Raw genomic sequence first — 16,445 nt, 5'->3', positions numbered from 1 at the left:
GGTCTAAAAAGTCAGATACAAGAATCCTATGAGTACAATGGTTTTGTTTTTAAGAAGGAACATAAGGGAGATCAGCACTTCATTTGAAGGCCACTTACATCCACTTTTGCCTTACAAGTCCCATTACTTGGGAATGATGTGTCATAACATGTTATGAAAAGAAAAATGAAACAAAGGACACTTTAGTTTAAGGCTTCTTATGTCAATACAATGTCATTTTCTTAAAAATTATTATTTTTAAGGTATTAAAATAATACATATATATTTTTTTTCTCAGTGCTTGATCATGTGTCATGAAGTGCCTATTTAGGCAGCGTTCAAATAAAGTGTTATCCAAAAATCAAGCAATGATGAATTAAACAAATTAAATAAACTAATAAAGTAAAATCCTTGTTAGTATAGTGGACAGTATCTCCACATGGAAGACTGGGGGTCGATTCCCCAATAGGGAGGGTCACAACACTCTGGGGGCAGTCATGGGCTAGAGGTTAGGGAACCAGCCTTGTGACTAGTTGGTAGCCAGGTCGATCCCCTTGAGCTAGATACCTAACCCCCGGGCGCTGTGGATAGGGCTGCATACCCGCCCCGGGCAAGTGTACTCACTGCCCCCTAGTGTGTGTTCTCACTAGTGCGTATGTGGTGTTTCACTGCACAGATGGGTCAAATGCAGAGGTGAAATATCCCCATTGTGGGACTGACTAATAAGGGTCACTCAATAGCAGCATTATAAGCTGACATTCAAATAACCAGCTGTTTATTTATTACACAGTTTTGGCAGTTACTATAAACTGGTGGCTGTTGTTTACTAATTCTTTGTGGTGTCTGCAGGCATCTACAGGTTAAGTTTAAAACTTTTTAAAACTTATTTGAATGCCACATCAAAAGTAATTTAAGTCAAAGTTTGGGATACTTTTGATGGTAAGCAAACAGTGAGTTCTCACTTTGACAAGAGCTAAATTGTTATGATCAGACAACTGGCATCTCTGAAACAGCTAAGTTTGTGGGGTTCTCCCAGTCAGAAGTCATGAGTACCTACCGACAGTAGTCCAAGAATGGATAAACCTCCACTGACAAGGCGTTAAGTGCCCAAGGTTCTTCAATGTGTAAGGGCAATAAATGCTAAATGCCTTGTGCTTCATCTTTAAGGTCTTTTAGACCTTTTTCACACTGGCTCCATTTAGTGAACAATTACAGCATGGAATATTTCAGCATCAGACAAAGAATTCTGTAAAATGATATTGTTCTTTTGAAGAGAGAAAATCCTTAAACATGCAAACGCAACTTCTGCTCTGCAACTGAATCGCTTGCAACTAAAGCATAAACAGCAGAACATTAGGAGATTACAAACAGGCATGATCTAGTGATTTCATTTAGGGCACGTGACACAGGCTTTCCTCTAGCTAAGTGGGTCATTCTACCTATGGATGAAATGTGGCCTTTTAATGCTGATGTGGAATCAGCTTGCCTTACACATTTAACAACAAAAAAAGCTTCTACAATCATCACTGGATCTTTGGTGATGTCGGTATCTTTTGGAAGGTTCCACAGTTCCAAAGTGCACAGTCCCTTTATGTAGTAAAGAGGTTCTAAACCAATTTAAAGGTTCTTTTTAGAATGTTTACATTATGTGGACATTCCTTAAGTGTCTCTCATTCACACGTCTTATCTAAGCCATCCCCTTAAAGGCTTTCTAGGAAACCAAAGATGGCTTTTCTATGGCATTGTACAAAGAACCTATTTTGCCAACTATTATCTTCAAGAGTGAAGAATCATTTTTAAAGATTTTGAAGTTCTTCTTCCTTTCATGGAAATTCTACGTAATCATAATAATAATTTAAAAATAAAATTAATAAATAAATAATAATAAAATAATAAATCATAATAATCATCATCATCATCGCTGTAGTTGACCATCATAAATTTTTGAAGGCAAATAAAATAGGTTTAGTTGTCAAGGTTGTATTTATAACCATTGCAGTTTCTAAAGAACCCTTGAAGAACTTCTTTTTAAGAGCCTACCAAAACCCAGCACAAAACACTGAAGTGAAAAGACACTTAACCGGTTTCAGATTATACATAGAAAAGGACACTTCTCCAAAACGCCACCCATTATAAGCTGAAACGGGTTGCAACACACTGTGACAAAACACATCTTCAAAACACGACTTCAAGCAGCAAACACTCAACAGAGAAGTTTAAGACAAATCACACACTCACTCTTGGACTTTGCCTGTGATAGTTCAACAGCACTTTTCCTTTCATTTGTCTGGGCTGACAGACGTCTAACCCATGTGGAAAACGATATACATAAACATTACACTGTCCCAAACAAGCCTTAACAAGTCTTAGAAAGACAGACCTTAAATTTAAGCCAAATGAACTGTTTTTTAGGTGGCCTGGTGAAGTTCCAAGAAACATTGGTCATTCTCAAAACAGAGCACACCCATTAGAACCACAGTGACCACCCTAATCGTAACCCACACTTCTATTAAACACTGCTGAGCAGTCTATTCAACCCATATTAGAATCCTAGAGACTCTGTGAACACAAAAGACATGACTTCAGATGTTCGAGTCTAAAAACACTGTGCAAAGTACAGTTAAATGAATCATTTAGCAAAAGTCAAATGTGAACAATATTCTTATGCATTTAAATCAGTCAAGTCATGTCTGGTGCATTAAAATCTAGTATGGACAAAGTTCAGGTTTTCGGAAGGGTGCTGCTGCTGTATTAACTACGACATGTACTTTTGTACATTTTTATAAATCTACTAGAGCTACAAGGCTAATGTAGCTAGCAGATGATGGAAGCCAACACTCTATTATCAGGCCCCTTTCACAATTTATGGGTTGCCATGTTGACATCTGAAAGCAGGTAACTATGTTTCTTGTTTAATCCAAAAAAATAAATAAATAAATAAATCTGCAGTACGGCCAAACAGCATTTTACTGGCTTGCTCTTTCCGAATGAGTACTCAAATACTGACTCAAATGAGCCTTACAAAGAATAATGTTTATATTGTGTGATTAATCTTCCATTTAAGCATGTGTGTTACAGCATTTCAAGAATATATCCAGTGAGCGGCAACAGTGTGTTTCTAGACAGGATGAAGTCCAGTTGCTTTCAAACTGTGCGTTCGTTTTAAGAGATTCTGCGATTGCTGCCCTCTAATCTTTCTTCAGTGACTTTTTTTGGGCTGAAGAGTCGTTTTTAAAGTTTCAATTCAAAGTTTTTTGTTTTGTTTTTTCTGGTTAGTTCGCCTTTTTTTAATGGAAAGTAGCACTGAAGGCGTCATGCAGCCGAGTTGAGCACATTCACAGCCGTTTAACTCAGTCATGCAGCTCTCAGCCCACAGCCTGAGGAGATGCTTGCTAGAGTACCTAAAGTTAACTTGAGACTGCCTGACCGCTCCCACGATGGGAACTGTGCCAGTGTTCCCCTGCTTCAGCACTGTCAGAACTCAGGGCAGGAATGATGCTCAGATAAGTATCACTATACCTACATATTTGAAATGATTTATCAAACCAGCCTCGTAAAGCACTGAGCATTTTCATTACTGTCTGATAAGATAAAGTGCTCCCATGATTTCGTATCTGTGCTATTTTAGCTTAAACGGCCAGTGGAAACTATGAAAAGCTACAAAGCTTCCACATAATAAATGATAACCAAATACCAATATTACGAATGGATACCTGAATATTCATACTGCTCAGGACAGCCCTATGCTGCGGTCAGTTTTTTATGAATGAATCCACATACACCAATCATAACATTTACACCACCTCCTTTTTTTCTGCACTCATTGTGCACTTTATCACCCCCCGTACGATATAGGTGCACTTTATGGTTCTACAGTTACAGACTACAGTCCATCTGCGTTTGTCATGAGCAGCATTTATCACTTTTTGAGTTTAAATTACTTTAAACTGTTGAATCTTTAAACTGTAAGGATCGGATAGGAACCAAAGCAACAAAATCTTATGTGGGACAAGTAAAAAGAAAAACATCAATGGCTTGCGGCAATTGTGTTGAGATAAAATTGCAACACAATGTATTTTGCAATATATATATATATATATATATAGAGAGAGATTTCTTTAAACTTTTCTGTGTTGCAGTAATATAAGAATGAAAGAATTTGGTCACAAAGTGGAAAATATTACTAAAAATCAATTAAATAATTCAGGTTTAATCAATCAATTCAACCAGGCATAATGATTTGTTTATCTAAAGAGAGAATTTAATTGATCACTTCTTCATATTCCCAGAAATTGCCATGTATGCGACAATAACCCAGATGGACATTTAAAGTAATGCATGGCTTGGGCCTGCACAGCAATTAGTATTACAGGAAATGGAAAATTATACAAATATCAAGTCCTTAAACGAAGTATCAGTGAACACACTGAATTTGTTCAGTTTAACAGAACAAGGTCGAGTCACATAGTCAAGGTCAGATTTGAACAGTGACAGAGTTACATTAATATACCATCATTTACTTTAAAACTAGGATCTTCTGCTCTTCATATTCTCTGAACTCATTCTGAATGTGCACTTGGTTGGGAATTGATGATGGCAGATTTTCTTTGGAAATGCGGCACTGAGGGCAGAAGTAACAGAGTTCCTTAGAGCTCCATATGAAAGACGTACATTGAAAAACATTTTATTATTCAGAAATATTCTGGTAATTAAAAGACACCAAGATATTTTTAGAAACTGGGGGCTAAACTGGTAGTTTTGCATGTCTGATGAGGAGGAGGAATGCTTGAGAGAGGGAGGCTGCTTTTTTCAGTTGAGTTAAAGCTAGAGCAAACAAATGTCACATTACGTGGGCATGAGGACTCTACTACACAAGATCTTTTGTCCTCAGTTCATTATGTGCCAGCACAGTAAAGAGTCATTGAGAGCCAGCCACGTTTATCTTCACAAATAAAATGTTTCAAATGCAAATGCAGGCTTTTCTGCCGTACTCTACAGCCCCGCTGACTGTGATATGTGCTATACTAAAACTGGAAACATGATTAACTGAGAACCTGAGGGAAGTGGCCAACGGGAAATGCGAGCAGGGCTCATTAGCACTGCAGTCTTAATCCAGCACAAACCTCTCTCAAACGGATACATATGACATACTGTTTTTACAAAATTGGACCAAAGTACTGGCAAAACCCAGGCTTCACGATGGCTGCTACTATTGTTTACTACAGGACTATTTACTGCATTACACCATAAAGTAATGACTTAAACACGCTTTTGGCACGATGCTAACTGGATTCCAGTCTTCCCTTACTCGTTATCTTCAATAGCCTGATAGTTTCCATGCAAAACTAAAGAAGTAATCTTCAGATGCTAAACAGATACTGCTCGACTAATGTGTGATGTTCCAAGTGCCACACTGCAGTCTGGTAGGTAGCAATATTTGAGAAACATCTAACTAAGCAATGAAACGGGTCTTTCATGACTTCTTCACATGATAACTGCAGTTTTCCCACACTCTAAATCAGAAAGTGTGAATGGCGCTTCTCCTCCATCCTGACTCGGCACCTACCCTTTCCCATAATTCATGTCCAGCCCAAACACCAGGGAGCCATAGATATTGCTGATTCACGAGAATGAGCCGTTTCCTAATCATTTTAATGTCAATTCCGTAATAAGAGCACTCCGACGGTGGCTTAACTGATTCGTCACAGGCTGTAAATCCCTCGCATCCGACCAAAGGCTCAGCAAATTGGATTTTTTATGCTAGTCCTAATGCTATATGCTTCCCATTCTGCCGCGGTTAAAGTAGAGGTCTTTTTCCCGAGTGGTGCAAGTTACACTTAAAAATAAATAAATAAATAAAATGTTCTACAAAACATAATCCCCTACCAGCATTCATTAACTTGTGGACGGATGGGAGATTTAGTTTAAAAGACACTGAATGACATGACAGGCCTATATAATAACTTGCATTTTATATATTGTAGGGCTTTCCCTGTCAATAGTAATTATAGTCAGAGTTTATAAAAAAGACTAAGCTATAACAATGGACTTAACTCATGATAAACTAGAAAGCATGTTTCTAAAAAAAAAGGTAAAACAAAAATGATCCACAACCTGCTGCAGTGAGGTCTATTTTTAAAAGCTAACAAAGTCCTTTAATGTCCACAGGTGTGGATATTAACTCCAAAAAAAAATCCACCTCTATAATAAAGCAAACTTCTGCTAGCATTAAGCTAATTGGGGGCTGTTCTAGTTTAAACATAGCAATATAAAGCTCCTAAAAGACCTTCCATCTTTTACACGAAGCCTTGACAGACATATCAGCATGTTTTACCTTTAAGCAGTTTCATCAACCCACTGATTAGGCTGCCACTGAAATTCACTCTCACTAGCGTATCTACGACTTTCTGAAGGCCTACAGTGACTTTTTTCCTCATGAAATCGGTCCAGTATTGTAGAAATCAAAATGTGAGGTTAAGATTCCTCTGTTACTTCGTAATTATGAGGATAGTTAATCGAGTCCTAACCAATAGCAGAGTTTGCTTCGCTATACTTATTTAGATACTATGGAGGTCACCTTTTGACAGGCCAATTTTCTGCTTGGCCTCTGAAGAAATGTTTTGTTTTCATCCAGAACATAACAATGAAACAATAGTAGTACTATAATACTTGCAGAGGTTAAATATAAGAATGACTGTATTGAATAAAAAGAACTAAAAATTACAGATACACCTTTTAGGTCCCAGAAATCATTAGGTCATCTCCCAAGTCCTAGAAGCCCCTGAGGTTTCTCCTCTGTTAACATGTGAGTGCACACATATTGTGTGTTGGGTCTTTTTTCTGCTCCACAAGGTGCCACTCTTTAAAAAAAACAAACATTTTTTGGGAAACGTTCTGCTTTTCCAGCAGCCATGCCGCTTCTAATGTAAACCAGCCATTAACAGTAACAGCACATTCAAAACCGAATGCATTATAATCATGCAAACTGTCAATGACACTGTCAACTGTCAACTGTCACACACACGCACATGCACAGTAAATTCTTCAAGAAGGTTTTTTTTGTTTGATCTAGTTTAATAGACTAATAATGACAGCCTTTACATATTCCTTGAATGAAGAGGTAAAACCAAAAGCTGGATGGATTAACACAACATGTGATAGAGCATTTCATTATCAGCATAATACTAAGCTGTTATATTGACTGAGCCAACACCCTCACACTGGAAAACGAAAGCAGCATGTCAAGACTCGTAATGGTGGAAGTATGTGAGAATACGGCGTTGACGTGTGTCCTAAAATGAACCGTTTCTTCCCGCAGGCCTTTGAGGAGAAGCTGTCCTTTCAAATTCCCACAACAACTCCAGAAGAGGCAGACAACAATACTGCTACCACTGCTGCCCTCACACACACGCACACGCACAGTTACGTCTCTAAATATAGGTTGACTCTTGTGTTTGTCACCGTGTTTTGTCGTTGCAGTGTCCACCACTGTGTTTTTGCTTTATGGCAAGCAGAGTTTCTGTCAACTCCTGCCAGTAGGGTTAGAAACTGAGCTTAGACTGTGGCCTTTACTCTGTCATGAATTCTTTTCCAAGAGCTTACATAGGCTTCTGCTGACCAACAAGTTGTTTTCGTCAAAGATGGACGCCTTTCTGCTAAATGCAACTGGCACCAAGAAACAAGCATGTGATCAGTCTCGATCCACCCATGCGTAGACACGGAGTGCCTGATATCTTTTGTATTTTAAGCTGCTAAGAATCCTTCTTAGGATTCTGTCAGTTTCATTTTGACTGACTTCTGTGCACAGGTGGTGTCTGTATGATGGGAAACACATGATTGTAAGCACCTGACTGTTTTGTAATCCCTTCAGAGTGAGACAGTCACTGGATTGACCAAAGGGAGAAAAAAAAAAAGAAAAGGTTTCTAATATTTATGACATTGTGTCTTTAAAAGTTATTCAAGTTTGGGTTTTCTTTGAAGCAGTGTAAGCAAGATATCCTTGTGAGTTTGCCGACACATTTGGCTCCCATAGCTTTGGTTTGGCTACAGTCCCGACTGCCCATACACATCACACTAAAACAGTGATAGTGACAGTGTCATAATAAACTATTCTTGGCCATGTTAAGCGGAAAATGGCACCAGACTAGCATGGAATTAACAGACCAGTACATCGAGTAAGGATAGTAGAGTTGCACAATGTATCAGCAGCTGATATATTATTGGCTCATCGATGCGAAAACGTAATGTTTATTGCTCCGATATAGGAATTACAGCCAGTAATGACAATCAATAATCTAGAGGTGTAATTCCACACATATTTTTATGTTCAATATATTTTCAATACTCTATCAAAACTGTTACACCCTTAATAATCACACATGTACTGCGCATGCACTTGCTAGTGTTGAGCACAGTGGATAACAGTACCATCGCTCAAGACGGACTGTAACACACACGTCGGACGCGAGCAGCTGCCCCTTTGCGACTTCTCTGCCTCTTTGCTTACCAACACTCGTGCACCAGCGGAGCAGGAGTAAGCACAAGACGGGCAGACGTGCCAGGATATTATGCAGGAGAAAGAAAAGGTGCTTCAACCCTCTGCTTCCAAGTATTCTGCCCACAAATGTTCAATCGCTGGAGAACAAAATAGACGAGCTGAACACAAGGATCAGGTTACAGAATGACATCGAGAGCTGCTGCGTTTTAGCGCTCACAGAGACGCGGCTATCCACGGCAACACCAAACAACAGCATCACACCGGCCAGCTTCACCATCTACCGCCAGGACAGAACTCTGGACAGAGGCAGCAGGGTATGTGTTATGGTGAACTCTCAATGGGGAACAGATGTAGCGGTTCTTGCCAGTCACCGCTCTCCAGACACTGAACTCATAACAGTCAAAGTTCAACCCTTTTTTGCCCAGGGACTTTAGCTCAGTCATTCTCACTACAGTCTACATCCCACCTCAGGCAGATAAGTCATGTGCATTGGAAGTTTTGTACGAGACCATTAATGGACTTGAGAACGTTCACGCTGAGGCTGCTTTTATTGTGGTTGGGGATTTTAACAGGGCAAACTTGCAGAAGGTTCTGCCCAAATACTACCAGCACATTAAATTAAAGCACATTAAAGCACATTAAAGACTCTTGACCACTGCTACACCACGACCAAGGTCAGTTACAAACCCCTCCCCTGCTCTGCCTTTGGCAAAGCTGATCAAAGGCCATCTTCACACTTCAGGACTGCTTTGAATACACAGTCTGGAAGATGTTCTGTGATGCGGCTGGCGCAGACATCAGTGAATACACTGACTCCATCACAAGCTACATCAATAAATGCAGTGAAGACATTGTACCAAAAATCAATGTCAGATCATTTCCCAACCAGAAACCCTGAATGAATACTGAGGTTCGAGCCAAACTAAGAGCTCGGGCTGCTGCCTACAACTCTGGTGACCCAGCTAGCTACAAGAAGGACAGATATGACCTTCATATCAGGGACAGAATGGAATTCAACTATCTTGGCTCTAATCTCAGACGTATGTGGAGTGGCCTGCGCACCATCAATGACTACAAAGGTGTGATCTGTGATAGGGGCTCTTCCTCCTCACTTGCAGATGAACTTCATGCTCTTTACGCTTATTTTGAGGGAAGTAACACCTCACCTGCTGAGAAACTCCCAGTAGATGAGGAGAGCTGCGCTCTAGCCATTCTCCTGTCTGAGGTGGAGAGATCCTTCAGGGCAGTTCACCCACACAAGGCATCCGGTCCCGAGGGCGCCCACAGCCCTGTACTTAAAGCATGTGCCAACCAGCTGGCTGAGGTTTTCATTGGCGTCTTTAACCTCTCCTTAACACTGTCAGTGATTCCCAAGTGCTTTAAGGAAACCACAGTTGTTCCAATCCCCAAGAAATTGTCTGTCACCCGCCTGTATGACTACTGCCCTGTTGCACTGACATCAACAGTTATGAAGCACTGGTCAAAGCTCACATCTGTTTAACACTTCAAGCCACCATGGACCCTCACCAATTTGCATACCGCTCCAACAGATCCACAGACGATGCCATTGCACTAACAATACACACTGCTCTCACACACCTGAACAGAAAGAACACACGTAAGAATGCTGTTCATAGATTACAGCTCAGCATTCAACACAATCATCCCTGCCAAACTAAGCTCACAGACTTGGGTCTGAACTCTCATCTCTGCAAATGATACTGAACTGCCTGACGTGCAGACCCCAGGTGGTGAAAGTTGGGAACAGCATCTCCTCCACACTGACTCTGAACACAGGGGCTCCCTGTATACATATGATTGTGTGGCTAAACACATAATAACAATACCATCCTAGGCCTCATCACTGATGGAGATGAAACAGCCTACAGAGACGAGGTCAGTGCTCTATCAGAGTGGTGCCATGACAGTAATCTCTGTCTCAACATCAGCAAAACAAAGGAGATGATCGTGGACTACAGGAAGCTGCAGAGGGGTGGTCACTTTCCCCTATTCATCAATGGAGCCGAAGTGGAGAGAGTCAGCAGTGTGAAGTTCCTCAGCATACACCTCACTGATGACCTCACCTGGTCCCTCCACACCAACACTATTGTGAGATCTGCCCATCAGTGTCTCTTCTTCCTGTGTAGGCTCAGGAAGTTTGGTCTGCCTCCTCAGATCCTCACCAACTTCTACAGATGCACCATAGAGAGCTTCCTCATGGGCTGCATTACTGTCTGGTACAGCATCTGCACCGCCTACGACCGCAAGGCCCTAAAAGGAGTGGTAAGGACGGCAGAAGCCATCATAGGCAACCAACTTCCATCCTTACAGGACATCTACCAGTCCCGGCTGTCTTAGGAAGATCAAAAAGATCTGGTCAGACAGCGTCACCCAGCACACTGCCTGTTCACCATCCTGGCATCAGTCAGGAGATTTCGTAGCATACAGGCTAGAACAACCCAGTTAATTAACAGTTTCTATCCACAGGCTGTCAGGCTTCCGAACAAGCTGTAAAGCTATGGGTCCGTCCCCAAATACCATTTCACTCAGTCACTTTGTCAGCATTATTATTATTTCATACCCCTGCTATGGACAATAACACCTTAACACTAAGTCACTTTAAAGAACAATAACACAGTCACATTAGTGACTTTAAAATGTTGTATTGTCTCTATATTTTGTGTATATTTTCTTTATATTTTGTGTATATTTAATATATTTCAATGTGTTTCTTATATTTTACTTTTACTTATTTACTTTCTGTATAGTGATTACTTGAGCCTCACCACAAGCATTTCAATGCATTAATGTCCTGACATGTTGTGCAAATGACTTGAAACTACCACTCAACACACAGGACACCAGGGGATATTCTCCTTCCAAGCAGTAACATCACTGGTGTTCAGTACTAATGAGAGGACTCACAGCTGAAGCAACTGCCTAAGCTCTGTCACGATCATAAGGACACAGACATGGCGATGCGTAATTGAGAATACCTGGCTAGGCTCTCTCTAGATGGCTAGCCAATATGGCCATCTGTTAGCTGCCAAAAAAGAATTAGCAGTTAGCAATCTCCTCCAAGCATGTTAGATTGCAAAAGCACCTAACAGGGGTAGATTCCATCCATTCCAACAGGCAGAGAGAGCCAATTCTCCCATATATATATATATTCTCCCATTGATGTGTGTGTGTGTGTGTGTATACTATTACACTAATAAGAGCCCCTGAGCAACACTCCTAATCCTACTCAGCATTTTGCCCTAATGCTACATTCCTCTAGATAAGAGTACCTTTAAAATGATTTCTTTAAAGAAGTACAATATTTATGAAAATGAATGTAAATGTTTACTACAAGTATCATGACCGATTGAACTAAATCATCAATTACAATTTTAACTGTCTTGCACTTCACTTGATGCTATGGATTCCCAAAAAGCAGCATGTTTCTTAGCTCTGAATGGACATTAATGGAACAAGACTTTTTTTTATTCTCAATTATTCCTTGTTTTATTTTTTGAACTTTTCTATTGGTTTATTTATTATTCTCCAAGTTCTACATTGACATTTGGGTTTACGTACCAGTCATAATTCATTTTAACATGTCCCTTTTCCAACCTCTCTTTATTAACTGAACATGTCTTTTTTATTGCACTTTTAAGAAAGATCTTTGTTCTGGCTGGCTCCCCTGTATTGTCCCCCATTCAAAAAGCAGCCCAGACTAAAACACTGCTTATAACTTCAAGGTGAGTGTGTGGAGCTAAACTGCCGTAGACCAAATAGGCTGATATATTTACATGTACTGACTGGTTTTCGAGACATCACAAAAACATCACACTCAAAATTTGCAGCTTGGTTTATATGGACTATATGGACTGAACAGCATATTCTGAAACTTGAAACTACACTTACATACTGCATTCAACTCTTTTATTTCAAAGAAGTATAGAAAACTTGTTTTTCCATTACATGTACAGTTAATAACATTTTTAAATGCTGTTAAAAAACGCAAAAAATCAGAAATGGAAATATAAGCTTTTGTTCCAAAAGCAACTAAGAGAACTGCAAAGAAATAAATGGTTAAACCTTGGTATCAGTATCAACTAGAATAACACGTTAATTATTGGTTATTGTTATCGGCTCAGAAATTACAGCTTGTGCATTACGGATTCTTTTCAAAAGATATTACATAGCCTCTTGTTGGTCAACAAGCTGGTTTGTTCCCACATAAACACTTCTGGGAGCTTCTGTTAATGCAAATGACTTCAAGGAACAAGTGTGACAACAGGGAACAAGCGAGAGTTGTTATGGTGAACGAGTAATTAAAGGATCAGTACATTAATTACACATAAGCAAGTAGAGACCTACTTTCAGCTGAACAATGCGAGCTGAAGAAGTTCCAGAACATGCCTGGAATTTTTAAATGTGCATGCAAACACACACATGCACCCAAAATCACCTCTCCTAACACTTCCGATAGTGAAAGAGAGGCTGCCTGATAAAACTAATTAAAAGGTGTCGGAGCTGCAGTTACAGTGCGGAAGTCTAAAGTAGGAAAAAATGTCATATTTAACACAAACCCACAGTAGAGACTCACAAGTTAGCAACTTGGGAATCAAACTGTGGGACCAAATCATTTTAAAATACCAGTTAAAATGGCATCTGTAAATTACGTACTAGAAAACTAGGCCAACAGGAAATTATACATTATATTATATAAAAAAAACTGCAAAATCCCACTTGAAATGGAGCATGTTGATCATATATAGTAAAGACGTCATAAAAACACTTCCGAAATCCTAACTTTACATGTGGTGGAAGAACGCTCTTAACTAACAAACAAAAAAACGAAAGGCTAAAGCTAAAAGCTTATTCACACCACGTACACCAACTGATGAGATTTTTAAGGAAGTGGGACCTGTTATTAACTTTGTTATAAACTGAATTTGAGAGAAGAACACACAAGACGAACAAGAAATCGATTTTTAAGTAGGAAGTCATGAATGAATTCATCGTTTTACTTTTAAGCACTGCAACTAAATGAGGCACAAACTGAGTACAACACAACAACACGTGGCGTTCAACCACTGCATAACGACCGACTTTCATAAGTCAACAGGGGAGTTTTAGATTTTGCTTGCTGCTCCTCTCATTACAAAGCAGAGTTCACTATTGAGGGAAGCTAACAGTTTGCAGTTTTTCAAGGGCATGAACAGACTAGGGTACACGTAGATTAAAAAAATGGTCACATAGCCTACAGTCACTGTGATACTTGCTGTCATTGCCGACTTTTAGCTCTGGTCGCAATATATTTTCTTTAACCTCTGCATTTTGTCGTATAAAATCTTCATCTTTTGGTTTGCTATCATCTTGATGTACATTTGTTTGAGCTGCAACCATGATGATGGAGCTCTGATTGGTCAGTTTCATTTTTAATGCATCTGTACAACAAACAATGTCTAGCAGTCTAAAAAATTATGCACACAGTTTCGGTGTGAAAGACCATAATAATATACATGTGCTTGCTTTCAAAACACAGCATGCATTTTTTTGTCCAGGTGAACAGGCCTTAGTCTGTATGACAATCGCAATTCCCTATTTCAATCCGTATCCCTCAGCGAGATGGAAGCCAGCATGGGTGGCTGTTAGCTAACGAAAAGAGTTAGAGTTCTCCTCCAAGCATGTTGAGCTGTCCAATGATGTTGCTTGAACTGCAGATTGAGAAGATGTGATATATATATATATATATATATATATATATATATATATATATACAGGGTGAGTCAAAATCACAGGACACCTTTTTATAGGGAAAATGACAGATCTGAATACCCCAAGTAATGGGTGAGGGGGCCTATCTCTTAGGCTATGTCCAGAACATGGCCGCCATCTTGGGTCAAGGGCAAGTTTTTCCAATGGGAAGGTGGTCATGTAGCAGATCAAAGAAGATCAGAAATGTCCCAGAAGTCGATTGCCACAATCGTATTGCAATATCTCTTGTGGTTCAAAACAGTTGCAACAACAACAGGGAACACTACCTGTGATGCACAGGTATTTGACGTGTTCAATGTGCTGTCCCTGGTGCTGAACACAGAGCTGAAGGCGCAGAATCCAGTCATGAACCCACAAGAGAATCTCTGGAGAAATGCTGTCACAAGCCTCCACGATGCGGTGCAGAAGGTGGTGTTTGTTGCGGATTTTCTCAGCATACACAATTTGCTTGAGATGACCCCAGAAATAAAAGTCGATAATAAAATTAAAAACTGAATTAAATAAAATGGTGTCCTGTGACTTTTGACACAATATGTATGTAAATGGTAGGTGACATTTTTAAACGGAGTAAAACGGTGACAAGGTTGATTTAAAAATCAATCTAGAAATCCAGACTTATAGGACTTAACCCCCAACCACCCCCCCCCCTTCAAAGAAGCCACCAGAGTGAAATATAATAGTGCTGGGGGGGGGGGGGGGCAGCTAGTGGAAGGCCACAGGTGCACCTGATAGTCTCCAGGGATGTTTTGGGCCTTAACATCCAGCCTGGAAAGCTCAGGTTACAGCTCCTTTAACATGGTCTATCTATACAGTCACATTTTCTCCCTATACTAGTGTGTAAAATGATATGGAACAGTGCCCTGAGTCATGCCACAGGCTCTTTAAAGCAAAGCAAGCTTGAGCTAGAGCAAGTACTAAAGTTGTGCGTTCTTATGGTGCATGACTTCAGGTGTGTGGGCAGGTAAAACCCAGTAAAAGCAACTTACCAACTGTGGCCACCGTGTCAAAATCATCCAGAGAATAAGTCCTACTGTTGTTGGCCACTGATAAGGGCGCTGCTCCTCCAGCAGATAACGCTGGACTGCTGGCTTCTGTCCTGCTAACGTTGGTCTCTCGATAAGGACTGCCTTCATTGTTCAGTCCAGCCTTGGCTTTTGTTGTTGCCATCTTCCAGCTGTGAGTTTGGCCACAACTCCGAGACCTCAATACCAGAAAGTGTCCTGTTTAAACGAAATGATTCACGCTTCCTTTCCTACAAGGCGACAGAGAGCGTTACTGCCGTTATTGATCCAACGGACGCTGGACTGTCTCGCGTAAATTTAAATGAACGTCTCCTTTGTTGACGCGGACCTGAGTGTAACCCTCCCTCCGGTACAGCATGATAACGAGTGAGGCGAATGAGCTTGTCTTGATTCCTACGTGAATCCCAAGTAGCCCGTGTCAATCCAAACGTCCATTACTCACTACTTTGAAGACAAGAGGGCTGGGAGCTGAGCAGGCAGTCAACAAAGGCAGGACTGGTGGGCAGGAGCTGCTCAAAACTTCAAGACGGCTTTGTATTCCCGGTCGAAATTCTCCCCGTTAGCTCGTTAGCTGGCGGTCCCTGTCGGTCCCTGTCGGATATTCGAGACATTTAAATTATTTACTTCCCCTTTCCTTCCCCCAAAAACCGAAACCCGAACCGGGTTTCTAACCTCCTCCCTTCAAAACAGCTCGCTCAGCGGTAAGGAAGCGGAGCAGCGCTTGAAAAAAAGATTGACAACCGTTTTAACCAATGGCGCGTGGAACATGTGGCGAGGCAACCAGTCGTGTGAGGGACAGGGCGGGGCATAGCCTGAGGACCCGCCCCGAGAGTGTTTTCCCACTGAGGTCTCTGCACATGTAGACACGACGTAGCGCTCAGACCACACCCTGGGAAATGTAGGCTGCTGAAAGGATGCCGGTTGGAGGAATGGAGCCTGAGCCTCACAGCAACGTGCAAAAAGCAGAGCACTTTATAATACAAAAATAAATAGATAAATAAAAACAAAAATCACTTTCTCTAATTATTATAGAAAAATACAATTTAGATTTATTTGTGAAATTTAACAGAGTCTATACTGAACATTTAGATTCTCTTTTTTCTTTTAATAACCACTGTCGGTTGAGTGTGTAACTGATGTGTAACTCTACTGTAATCAAAGATTACAGATTTGTAGGT

The 16,445-nt window shown here is 40.5% G+C and overlaps 1 protein-coding gene across 1 annotated transcript in view; it reads right to left on the bottom strand.

The window, feature by feature from the left end:
• The window catches only part of prkx (protein kinase X-linked), a 63,174-nt gene extending 47,218 nt beyond the window's left edge, over positions 1 to 15,956 (bottom strand). The window contains exon 1 of the mRNA XM_017699127.2: positions 15,232 to 15,956. Coding sequence (XP_017554616.1) covers positions 15,232 to 15,412 — 181 coding nt within the window. The 5' untranslated portion in view covers positions 15,413 to 15,956. The remainder of the gene's footprint in view (positions 1 to 15,231) is intronic.
• Positions 15,957 to 16,445: the final 489 nt, after the last annotated feature.

Source organism: Pygocentrus nattereri, chromosome 12 (assembly GCF_015220715.1).
Source record: "Pygocentrus nattereri isolate fPygNat1 chromosome 12, fPygNat1.pri, whole genome shotgun sequence".
Taxonomy (NCBI): Eukaryota; Metazoa; Chordata; class Actinopteri; order Characiformes; family Serrasalmidae; genus Pygocentrus; species Pygocentrus nattereri.
This window is presented reverse-complemented; position numbering and strand designations above follow the sequence as displayed.